Source organism: Corapipo altera, unplaced genomic scaffold, assembly GCF_003945725.1.
Source record: "Corapipo altera isolate COAL_440 unplaced genomic scaffold, ASM394572v1 1b, whole genome shotgun sequence".
In the NCBI taxonomy this organism is placed as follows: Eukaryota; Metazoa; Chordata; class Aves; order Passeriformes; family Pipridae; genus Corapipo; species Corapipo altera.
The window spans coordinates 19751600-19764862 of NW_020884881.1; the positions used below are offsets into that span (position 1 = coordinate 19751600).

The following is a 13263-nucleotide window of genomic DNA, read 5'->3' on the forward strand; positions in this document are numbered from 1 at the left end:
GATCTGTGGAGCACAAAGCAGCCTTGGGGTGAGCAGAGCATTTTACCCACAGCAGTTGCTTCAGAAGGTTTGCTTGTTCTCCATGCCCTGTTGCATTTGGATTTGGGAGGTAATCTCCTGGCCAAAGCCTCGTAGCTGACAAACCCCCCAAGAGGACTTGTCACCTGCATCAGTGAAGCTGCACAAAATCTTTCATGAAAAGGGCAAAGAGAGATTCATCCAGAGAGAGGTAGGAGATTGACGGATGCAGCTGTAGCAGCATTTAAAAATGTTTCACATCAATTTCTTAGCATGCCTGTTCAGAAGATTTAATTTATTAAGGATTTATAAGGCAGAAGTAAATGCCTAGCATGTAGTAATCATGATGGAATACCATAGTTTAAATCTGCTTTTATCATAGTCTATCCCAATTACTTCTCTAGATACTAACAAGAAATAATTTCTGTGGAAGTGGTTAAAAAGAACCTACATAAAGTCTGATAATTCCTTGATCATTTCCAGTTTTTCACTGACATTTGGAAGAATTTCACTGAAGCATTTCACATGCAGATAATTTAGGAACAAGGCAAAACCTTTCCCTACCTGCCAGCCTCATCCTCATGTGGTTTTTTGTTTGTTTGATCAAACTATCCATCCTTCAGAACCTCAGCTGTGATTCAGAGAAAATGCAAACATGCTTACAACAAAAATAAACACAATGTGGCTTTATCATCATTAGCAGAAGACCTCCAAAAAGCCAAAAATATAGCCCATGGAACCATTCCTTTGTAGATAGAGTCCACAGGTGGTGCCCGAGGTTCATCGTCGTACACCTATCAGACAACTATTCCACAGCGATGGTCCCTCTCCAATATCCATCCAGCCACAGATTTGGAGTTGAGTGCCTGCACAAACCTACCAAAATCTTACCCCTTTCTACTGACCTCAGCTGTAGTGAAACAGCTCTGGAGTCAGCAGCTCTGGTGTGTCAAACCACTTCCTACTCGCGATGGTACGCTCCGCCACGCCGAGCATGAAGCTTGATTTCCTGGATAAAAGCTACTAATATCTGAACAGAAGGCAGCCTTTATTCTCTCCCGTGGAGCCAGACAGCAAAACAACTATTTTCTGACCAAAGTCCTCCCTGCACACACGGGGTGATGCTCCCCACTGCTCTAACCATGCAGTGACCGGCTCCTTGGCTTGGTTGGCAGCAGCTCATCGCTTCTGAGGAACTTCACCGTCCTCTGCAGTGCAGGGAAGAGATGTGGACAAGCCCCATGGAGCTCAAGTGCCTTTTGATGTGGCTCTTGTTTGGATTCATCAAGGGGAACAAGCGAGGTAAAAGACTATTTTTGCCTCTTGGGGAGGGAAAATGTGATTTGGGTTTCTTCGTGGGGGTGTTGGAGGATGTTCGCAACATCCCGACCCCTTTCAGCTAAGGAAAGATGTTTAGACCTTAAGGAATTTATTATTCTAAGGAAATGAGAGAAATGGGTTTTGTGGCCACAAACCATTAGCTGCAGAAAATCCAGAGCTTTACAGGATATTTTTCGTCTAAGTGATGTATGTATCCTCCAACTCATCATTGCAACAGTGGGCAGATCAAAGCAGCCTTAGGTAGCTCTTTGAATTTGCTTTTTCCATTTTCCTTGTAACTTCAGCGAATATAAAAATAGACACTGAAATGTCAGTACCTCTGTAGGTAAAATTGATGGCAATGCTATTAGTTAAAGGGCACCATCCAAATTTGCTACAAAAACTATAGATATGAAATGTTTTTCAACCATGCCTCCCAACCAGTAGCACCTATAAACTGTGAATGGAGGCAGCTAATTCATTCAGCTTAATTTTACACATTTATAAATGGTGATACTGCTTATATGTGGCTTGTTTATTGTGACAGGTGTGTACATTGAGAAACAGCCTGGTGATATATATTAGTGTATTTGAATTTTGTTCAAAGGGGGAAAGAAAAGTCTTCCATTCTTAGTACTCCATAAAATTGATATTTCCTGCATATTCTGTGATTCTGTGATGATGGAGTCCAGGTTGAGAGGTATGAGCACATACAGCCTAAGGCAGGTTCTCAGATATGCTGGTACTGTAACTGCTGATGGATCATCTTTAGCAGGGTTGGGAATTTTACTCGAGGCTTACCATCCCAAGGGAAGAGTGTGTTACTAATGACTAAACTCATTAACGCAGGAAGGACCTTCACAAACGTTTAACTCCCAGGTGATTTTTTTTTTTTTTTTTTTGTCATTGAAGTGTTTTGCCAGTAAATGCTGTACCTTCTCCTTCACGGGGCATTTTCCCCGGCAAATGAAGTGCCAGTGCCCACGGCAAGTGTTTCAGGGAGTGCAGGAGCATCACTGCGAGACGCTCAGCCAGAGATGCGTCAGTAGGATCAGTTCTGGGATGAGTCAGGTTCCCCAGATCACATTTTCTGTATTACTGTGCCTGGAACATGTTGTGAAATTTCCTGCTGGCAAGTCTCGTTTATCAGAAATCTTTCTGGTTTTTTTTTAAAAAAAAATAAAAAAAAATAGAGGGGTGTTAGAGCAGTTGCATTTTATGCTGTTTGATGTGATTTAATTCGCTGGTGAATGAATAAATGCAGAGCATTGCATTCTTCACTGTATTACTAAGCTTCTTTCCTCAGCTTCCTGTGTTTATTTTCAATGTCTCTCTCAAAGTTTAAACATAATATTTATATATCTATTTGTAATTATAAAAAATACATATATATTTGTGTATTTATATAGGTATCTCCCTGCAAATAATATACTAAGTTAGAAATACCGCCTTTTACCAATTAAGGGTTTTTAATTGTAGAGAAACCTGAGGTATTGTGGCTGTAAGACCTGTTATTTTTAATTCCTTAGGAGGATCAACAAGGAGACCTGGGAACAGATATAAGCAAAGTAAAAGGAATAGGCTGGGTCAAAGTGGTCAAAAATCAACCATGTCTCAGCACATACAGTGCTTTTCTTATTATTTTCCCTCTGTCTTTTCAGCTCATCCCAGCATTGCATGTTCAGGTTTGTAAATAGATCCTACCCTAAACGTTGTTTGTCAAAATCCACTACCAGGAATAAGCATAATTAGAGGAAAAAGAAAATAAAAAGCCCTTGTTTTACATAACAGTTTCACCAATAGATCTCAAAGTGCTTTGAGAAGGCAAAGTTCTCTGACAAAAAAGTGGGGAAACTAAGGTGTGGGATGATCATTCATTTAATAAAAATTAAACTATTCCTTAGTGTTAAAGAGAAGAGAAATGCCAACTTTCTTGTGAAGATCATCACATTTATCTCCTTTACTATGCTCAGCAGCAATACCTAGAAGCTGCAGGCATGGGTTAGGCTTGAAGTGAGGGTCAAACACAAGGTAAAAGCTGGTCTGTGCTCCTACAGCCTTTCCATCTTGCTGTTCATCTCACAGGAATACACTGAATAGATTTGCAAGTTAAACCTGGAAAGGATTAAAGCTCACAAAATAAAGAATTTTGTTCAAGTGAATTTCATTCGCACAAGATGGGTACCAGATCTCTGTCATTTAAATGAGAGGAATTTCTTTCCCATTATACTTGCATATTAGTGCTGGCTCCCATGGATTTGAAATGCAATGCAGAATACATTAAAGTTGTCAAACATGTACAAGTGTTTCTTGTAAGGTCAACCAAAGAACAAACCTTTATAAACCTTTCAGCCACAGTGGCCCTCAGTGGCAAACTGCCCAATATACAGCCTCAATAAAAAACAAAGGTTAAAAAAAATTGTTAAATTTTGTGATGCTACTGAGGACAAGCAGGTATTACAGAGAGAGATCCTGCAGTATCCACTTCTTCCTTCGTCTGGAGAAATTATCTTCCCACCTCATCAGAGATGAGATGTTATGTCCCTTCCTTTTATTGCAGAAAAAAATCCACTCTTTATCTCCGTCTGGAAAGCCACTGCTATTGACTTTGCTTGCTATTGCCTTCAGAGTGTTGCAATTTTTTTCTCCCTACTTTCTTTCTCAATGTACAGCTTTGTTTCTCCTGTTTTCCCTGTTGCATTAAAAGCCCAGCTTTTGGATATTTTCTACCGATGTTTTCCATTCCCTGACCCTGGTCCTGAATCTTGGAACAACCTGGATTACTGAGTCTCTGCTCTGTCTCCTCCATGCTTCTCCAAAACTCACAATTCCAAAATCTTTCCATGGCTTTCCTCTCTTGACTCCCTGTTCCTCAGCCCTGTCAGGGTAGCAGCACTTTGTCATCTGCTGCTTTTTCTTTATGTTCTTGATTTGTAAAGCTCTCAGATAATGAATATACAGTCCTTGTTAGGTGGAAAAGTATTTCATGCAAGGCCAGAAAAATCATCTACATGTGCATAAAATTTCCATCTTCAGAACTTCAGTGAAAAGCTCCATAACAATGCTAAGTCCAAAAGTCAAATGAGGTGAAATCAAAAGAGCTCCACCAGACCATTCTTTCACTGTTACCCAAGACAGGGACACACACTTGTCAGACCATTCAATTATTTTCAGAGAGGATATTCTCTACTGTCCTTTCAGTCCTACAAAAGGCAAGACTGAGAAAGTTCCAGACAAAGAAAGGAATCTGAATCTCTGCTGCTGCTTAAAAAGCCAATTTTCTTTCTCAGTAATTTGTTTTTCCTTTTAGATGAAGACAACAAAGGCATGGGTTTTACTGAGGTAGCAGATTTAAGCAAAAATATAACCAAATCTACTCAAACCCCAAATGTTGCACGCCAAAACAAGGCTTTCATGTATGATATTCTCAAAACCTGACTCTGTGTTCTGCTACCAAACCATGTGCCGTGGTTGCCTTTAAAGAGTTTGATCTCTATGGCTTCACCACAGAGCCAAGGATGTTATAAACACCCAGAAACAAACACAAATGTTCCCCATTCTTCGCTTAGTATATTTTCTATGCAGCACTCCGTGCTCAGGCTACTTTTTCTCCCTCTCCCTGCTTTAGAAAGCACTCTCCCTCTTTCCTAATGCTCTTTCAATTCCACATTTTCAGTCCAAGTCCACAGCTTGGCCTCACTGGATAGTGCAGGAGTGAGATTCATCAATGCATTAGGTAAATGACCCAAATTATCAATGTGAGCATGTAAGAGCCTTCTCCCACCACTGTAGCTGATAAAAACAGAGAAGCACCTTTAAGCTTTGCTTTAGAGAAGTTAAATTAGATGTCTGCTGTCTTTTAGAGAGGTCTATCCAGCTCCACTTCTTACAGAAGGTGCTAAGAAGGCAGATTCCTGAGGCTGAATTATGCTTAGCATGAGAAAGCCTAGTCCGCTGTCCAACCAATTCTGGCCTTGGTGTATATGGAATTTTTTTTGATTAGGTTCCACTGCCTGGGTCAGTGGCAAACAACTGGTCAGCATGATGAAGCCAGGAGATAATATAAATGCATTTCTCCCAAACCTAGTTTTCTGTGGTCCTACAAGAAGTTAATGGACAGCTCCTGCTGGCTTATGTTCCAGTTTATTTTTTACTGTCTTTCCAACAGAGACATTTGTACAGCAAACTCATCAGGCATTGAACTACCTAGTCCTTAAGATAGAACATACCTTTCCTCTCCACTGTTGGGAATATTCAAACCCATCTCCTGCCCCATAAGTCTGATCTCTCCTTCTTCACTCTTTGCATTAAAACTTGTGCCTGATCAAATGATTTTATAAGATAACATCTACGTAATCTAAGGTATAGCTAATTAAAACCCCACAGACAAATTACCATAAACTTGAGGTCTGCACTCTGGCCCCACAGCTGGCATCTATTCCCAGCTTACAAATCCACATAAACAGTAAATGACATTGATAAGAAGGGAAAGAATCCTGCAGAGCTGAGGCTGGCTTGTTAACAGACCCCTGGGGAGCAAGTTTTGAAGTTAGAAAAATTTCATTACCATTTCGGTCCAGTTGTCAGTATCGATTCCTTCTCTTCACTCACACCAGTTTCATCTTCAAGAGGCCATTTAGAGAGCACACAGTTTCACACAGCACACGGATCCTCAGGGCTGCTCTACCTCTACAGACACATCTGGGGAAATATCTTCATTTTGGCCTCATTTGATTTCTTGCTCTCTCTGGGGAGAGGTGCTTTTCCTCTCTGAACTAGGCAGGTGTGTGAAGTGCCCGGTTTCTTCCACTGCTTCTACCCAAATCTTCAGAACACCCAGTTTCCTACTGATCCTGTCTTACTGCCTTTGTATTAAGGGGAAAATGATCCTATTTCTGCACCTTGACATTTTAATTTCACATCAGAATAATGTCAGTGCTGGTGACACACAGCCACGTGACAGAGGAAATTCTGAGTTCAGGTTATCGTGGTGTGACTCACTGTCTGTGTTTTACCTAATGCTAAAAATACCTGTTACAAAATTTTCCCTGTTCACTTCTCACGGACAAAAGGTGTTGTTCTGATGCCTCATCTATCATTGCTCTGCCAGCTCAGACATGAAAAAAGTAGGCAGGAGAGCTTCATAAATCCTAATACTAAGAGCAGTTTTGTGATTGGGTCCGTAACATACGTGAGTGGGAATCCTCAGGGAAGAAATGCAAGTGCTGAAAGAACTAATGCCAACGTAGCTACTGGGTTTCTTTCCCTCCACTAAGTCCTGTGTAATACCAGACAACTGATGTGGAGGTCGAGGGGCTCTGAAACACTTAAAATAGCATCAGGCTTCGTAGATTAAGCAGGGATAGCAGGAATCCCACCTATATTTTGGCTCTGATGACAAGGCTTGCAGGTCTCAAAAAACTTATCATCTTCTCTGACCCCCAGGAGAGGCAAAAATACTTTTTGATTTTTATGTTTCATGGATGTCTATTGTCTGAATTCACTATTGTCTGACTTCTCCTTCTTATTCCAAGGGTTTGTCTCCATCTACTTCATGATTATAGTTGAAACCATCTCCAGAATTTCCAGAATTGCTGTAGGCACTAAAAATCCACTAATACGGAGAGAAACAGAAATTCCCCTCTGCCTCACAATTCTGCAGCTGATAGAAGGGGTAAATCCCATGAATACAATTACATCAACCTCTCTGGTCCATTCAATACCTCTAGGTTTAGAGAAATGCATTCCCAGGGTATTTTGGGGTGTGGGAGATGAGAATGGTAGGTAGAGAGATGATAAATCTTGTGAATTAAGGAAAAGGAGAACAGTGGGCATTGGGATTAAAAGAGAAAAAATTAGTGACACTGAACACCTCACCACGGGGATGAAAAATTAGAATACATGGGCAGAGAAAATGAGGAAGCAAACAGAACCTCAAGAGCTATGAAGGCTATGTGGGGGCAGTATTTTAAACCAATACTAGCAGGAGTCCAGCCCTGGAGCAGCTCTGTTGTATGCAGAACCCAGTGAAAGCTGGGCTGTGCAAAACTGAGCCCCACAGGCTGTGAGGCAGGTTCTGCCCAGATGTGCTGGCTTTTTGTAAGATGAATATCTTTGTGTCACACCAACTCAAACAAACGGACAGACTAATTCCCAACCAGGTGCAAAACAACAACAACAAAAAAAAAGAGCAAAGTTAATTTCCCCTAAAAATCAGAACGCTAGTGAAGGAGTAAATCTATATTCCTTAGTTCCCTACCTTCTTCCCGTTCCTTGGCTCTTTTACCACCAACACAGCAAGGATGTTGATTTTTTTAGGAGTAAACCATGCAGTTTCCTTGGGCACAAGGATAGAATGAAGTTTTAGGCATGCTTCACTCCAGAGATCATCCTGTGTAGGGAATATGATCCAAGACCTCACCAGGTCTGCTTCCTCTCTGCACAGTCTTCCCATACTGTGCCGGGAGGTCCCATGGTATGAAACACAAGAAAGATGTTTATGGGTTGGAGCATGTCCAGAGAAGGGCAATGGAGCTGGGGAAGAGTCTGGAGCACAGGTCAGATGAGGAGTGTCTGAGGGAGATGGGGGCCTTAACCTGGAGAAAAGTCTCTTATCACTTATCAAAGGACCTTATCACTTCAACCTGACAGGAGGTTGAATGGGTTGCATGTTGAGTGCCTAACTGTTCTCGAAAGATGAGTAGAAGACCACTTAAAGACAAGCACCTCTGAAGATATATAAGATACTTTGGGACAGTGGAGAGCAATAATGGCAATGGGTATCTTGCAATATCCATATTATACATGCATAGCTCCTCCCAGTGTGAAGACTGGTACAACAAAAACCCCAAAAGCTGCTGATTTTGATATCAAACACATTGGTGAGGAGCAATAGCATATCAAGAGAACCCAGTGTTTTGAAAGGTTATGATGGTTGCTAAGTAGAAGGTTCTTGAAAGTGAAAGCAAAATATTTGACGTGAGAGTGAAGCAGATAGAACTCAAAGGGAGGCAAGAAGAAGGTCACAATGAGATCTAGGAAATTAATCTATCAAAATTCTTTCTGAATCAGAGACAGGAATATGGTAAAGGCCAAAGAAGTAGATGCTGCAGCTATTTAGGTGTGAGAAGAGGTTTTTCTGAGTGATGTGGATCGCATTAAAAGGCTGGATTCTAGGAAGGTTGCAATGTGGGTGAGCTGATCCAGCCTAGTGGGCTTTGCTCGCCGTCTCCCATGTGCACCATTTCTGCACAGTCCTTGTCTGATGTGTGCAAGTTCAGAAGAACCCAACTTCATTTGATCATCAACTAAAACAGTGTTTGCCCTTTATGATGAGTAGGTTAAATGTTGTGGGTTTTCTTAAGAAGAGACTAATGAGTTGCAGGTTTGAGTGCCTCGTGCTGAGATTCACATCTGCAGTCTGCTTCAAAGAGGCTTTTGAAGTCTTGAGGGAAACATGCTTTTGGCTTTCAGGGAAAGTGAGAGTACATGATCTCAACTTGCTGCTAATCTGATAACTCTTTAATTTTAATCACCCTGACAGTCTGTGGTAAACCATGTGGTTAACTATTTCGCGTGCAGTAGCTTCTCTCAAAGCCACAGTCTGATGTAGTTTACAAAGCGAATCCTTTGATAGCACGAAGATACAAGGGGATTAAAACATCCCTTATGCAGATTAGTTTTTGAGCTGCTCATGTGTTTTTCACTGCTGCCATCTTCAAACTTTGTGACTTTTACTAAAGCAGCAAGATAATGAAAAGTAAAAAGGGCAGAAAAGATCAAAGCGAGAAAACGAAAGAAAAGGGCATTGCAGGGCTGGGAGTTGCAGGTTCAGTTGCTGTTGGTCTTTCAAGGAGAAGGCACTTTGGGAATCAAGGGCAGATACCAGATGATGAACAGCTATCAGGGATTCAGGGACCTTTCACAGTCATTCTCAGTGGTTGCTAAGGCTACGTTAATTACACCTGTAGAAAATGTGAGGACAAGATGACTAAGAAATTTTACTCATAATAGCTGTTACTATAATGCATGAACATAAAGGGCCACAGATCATGCATCCAAAGATGCAGAGCACCAGCCCTATTGCAATCAGCCTATCTTATCTTATAATTTCTCAGTCTTTAGTCCTTAAATAATCATTAAGTACTGCCTTTATCAACTTCTGAGTCTCCAACTCAGATTCAGTGGGCTTTTCAAGTGCACTGAAATGATCTAATTTAATTAATTCCAACTTATTGAGAAGTGTATTTAGATGTGATCTGCTGATGACACAACACTTCGTGTCCTTGTTTTGGGACACATTATATTTAGTTTTGCAAACTTATTTCACAGTAAGCTGCTCTTTGGTGTACTCAGAACTGTGAGTCTACACCCATTCCCAGGGTTTGCTTACAGATGATTGCAACTTTTAGTGACTTAGTTTGGTTCATTGTGCCTCACTCCATAGGCTCAGGGCTGCACACTCTGGTTCCACTAATTGCTCTCCAATATGATTGTGTACAGCTTCATCAAGAAAATGTTGATAGTGTTTCGTGTTGCCCATCTGCTGGACATGTCTGGTATTCAGAAGACAGAAAGATGTGAGATGGATAAAGTAGAATGACAGGCTGTCCTGATTCTTGGGCTTTCCATTTGCAGAAGGTTGCCCAGATCCTCCAAGGATTGAATTTGCTGATATTACTGCTGAAATGTATGTGCCAGGGACCAAGATGTACTATGTATGTGACAGTGGCTATGACAGAAAAAGTGGCCATCACCCAGGAATTCAGTGTAACAGTGGACAGCAGGGTGCCTTTTGGGACTACAGTGGATTTGAATGCATTGGTAAGTGAGTGTTGTCCTTTTTCTATACGTGGAGCTGTTTTTCCAATGCATTAGTTGGTACAAAACACATCTGGGCATTAACAAATGATCTTTTGTGCTTACCTTTGCAAGTTAGAACTTGAAGCAGTTCCATCCCACCTGTGAAAGTTTGGGTGCTCTGGCTTTGTTCTTCTCTTTGTCCTGCTGTAATTCAGCAAATGTAACTTCTCCTCAGATAAGAACACTTTGCTGTCAACGGGTCCCACAGCCGAGTCACATTTTAAACAGAAGCCAGAGAGTAAAGCACAAAGCCCTGCACCCCAGAAGCAAGAAAACTTTTCAGAGTTTGATCAAAAAGGTAAGTAGGAGCCCATCCATTACTGTAAGACCTTGTAGAGGTGTTTTTCCAATGATTTAGTTAATATAAGACAGAGCTGGGCACCGCTCTAACAAATGATCTTCTGTGCTTATCTTTGCAAGTTAGAACTTGAAACAGTCCTATCCCACCCCTCAAAGTTTGGGCACTCTGGCTTTGCTCTGATATTCATCCTACTGTAATTCAGCAAGTGCAACTTCTAGCACAGACGAGAAAATTTTGCCAACAGCTCCCACAATGGAGTTAGAATTTACACAGAATCCAGAAATTAAAACAAGGAGCCTTGCACACCAGAAGCAAGAAGACTTTCCAGAGTTTGCCCAAAATTTTGAATAAGAACCTATTCAATAATGTAACACTTCTCACACTGATTTCCATGGAAGCAGTGTAAGAATGATGAGTAATATTTAACTACTTTGCAGACAGAGGGAAAAAAACAATTGCTGTAATATCTTGGCCAAGTAAGTGATACAATGTAAGTGAATGAGTATTTTATATCCTAACCAAGAATTAGGAAGGCTTGGTATATCCTGCTTGTCTGTACTTTGTAAGAATACAAATCATAATTTTCAAGAGCAAAAACAGCATGTAAAATCTATCTGCTTTAACTGTGTGCTGCCTTCTGATCCCACAGATTTTTGTGGTCCCACCAAGACTGTTCCACATGCCTCCATAAGACTGAAGAAACCCTATTACATGGGACAAGTGCTACATTTCAAATGCCAGAGTGGTTATGATAAGCGACCCCCCACCTCTGGCACCAGCACGTGCAAGAAGGTGAACGGCAACATCACCTGGACCCCTCTTGATGTGAGATGCACCAATGACAGCAACGCGTGGCCACCACAGACTATTGAGCCAGGTGAGATGGTTTTTATTGCACCACATCGATGTCATGACCTGTTCATGCAGGGTCTAGACCACCCAAGTCAGCACATCAATCCTAGGGAACAACCTGCTGGGGGGTTCAGGATGGAGGGATCTGGGAACTCAGAGCTCTGACGTGGAGATGTCATTTCTGACTGCTGGAGATGACACCTCTGGGGAGGACACAGCTGCATCCTACTTTGTCTTTCATAGTAACTGCAAAATTGCATCTGTGACTGCACTGGGGGGCTCTCTATGGGCATCAAGCAGAGCTACTGAAGGTGGACAGACCCAGCTGTGCACACCCTCTACAGTCCACAGGCTTCTATTACCCTCTTCTGAGTCAGTGAAGTGAAATGAATTCTAATGAGGTGGGAGCCAATGCAAGGAAAACATGAGAGGACTTTTCCTACCAACAGACTGGAGAGAAAAAAAAAAAAGGTTTCACCAGTACTTTGAGCTTTAAGAGGAAAATAATCTTGCAGAACTGTAGATGTCTACTGCATAGGTGCCCACATCTGAGTTGAATTGCCTTTATAACCAACAGAGGGGATAGGTGCTGGTGGCACTCTGTTAGCTGCCCTATTTCACATCTATTTTAGATGAATTACCCCTTGCAAAGGCTTGTTTCTCCCCAGTGACTATAGCTCAGCCTGGAGGACTATCTCAGAGGCCACACAGAACAGTAGGTGAGAGGAATTCCAGCCCTTGTGACCACACCAGACCATGTGGCAGAGCAGGATGGTTTGGGCAGGTCCTTTTGTTTGCAGGGTGACCTCTCAGGTGACACTTGGCCATTGTTGGCTCTCCTTGCTACTCTGATTGTAAGAATGAATGGCCTGACTCACCTGACACTCTCAACATTAACCCAGGACTTTCTCCCCTATTTCATAGATCCCTCTGTTTCCGTGTGATGCCCAGTTCAGAGTGTTCCAGGTACATGAGTAACAATGTGTTGTCTGGTCTTTCCTGTTCCATCACAACAGTAATATTTTTTCCATTGAAAATTTCACTTGGTACTATCAGGGTGAAAGCACTTTTTGCTGTATGTTGCTAATCCACCAACATACCAGTCCTAGAAAATGATACAACCTTTTGAATGGTCAGAAATTATAAGTATTTTAAAATTACAAATACTTCAAAATTTTAAAATTAGGATTATGAATGAAAAACATGAAACTGGAAAATGAAATAGGCCTTCAGCTTTTAATTCAGCAGAACAATAATTCCAGTTTCCTGAAAAATGCACTCAAACCTAAGCAAGGTCAGGTCCTTGTAATTAGAGCACCAAACATTTATTCCCCTAAAGTGTTGCCTTTCTATTTGTTATGATGTGATGTCTTCAGTGAAGCTTGATAAGAAATATCCTCCCCTTTCTCAGTTCTTCCCTCAGCGCTCAGTACAAAGAGATTTATCAACAGACCACTCTTGCAGAACCTCTTGTTAAAAACCTCCATATCTCATACTGGCACAAGTTCAGAGATTCCTTTCAGGGATAAGAGAGAAATCCGATGAATTTTTTGCACCAGGGAAGATCTGGCTTATATTTCTGGGCAAAAATATGTCCTGTTTGAAATCATGTTTGTAAATCCTAGCTTGGCACTCTGAAAGTCATCCTTCCCAGTCTCACACGAAATAGAGATCTTAGATGGATCCCATTCCAGTTCACTTCATACCCACCATTAACAGATATCATATCAGCACGTATGTTGATATCCAGGCTGGAAACATCTACTGATGGCTGAGAAACAAACATGGCAATTATTAAATCATCTGTGCAGAGGGGAGGCCATCAGACTCTACCCTCACCACTGCTTTGATGCTGGAGCAAGCTGGTTCTTTGCCTGACTGTGTCCTCATCACTGCTCTGATGCTGTTTG

General features: G+C 41.5%; 1 protein-coding gene across 1 annotated transcript; it reads left to right on the forward strand.

Annotated features, from left to right (window-relative positions):
- Nucleotides 1-1117: 1117 nt before the first annotated feature.
- LOC113945634 (interleukin-2 receptor subunit alpha-like) lies at nt 1118-11378 on the forward strand (the record flags this gene model as incomplete). The annotated part of the gene is made up of 4 exons (XM_027640030.1): nt 1118-1320; nt 9976-10161; nt 10376-10498; nt 11151-11378. Coding segments are annotated over exons 1-4 (613 nt in total), but the record flags the coding sequence as incomplete, so codon positions are not given.
- Between the last annotated feature and the right edge of the window lie 1885 nt (nt 11379-13263).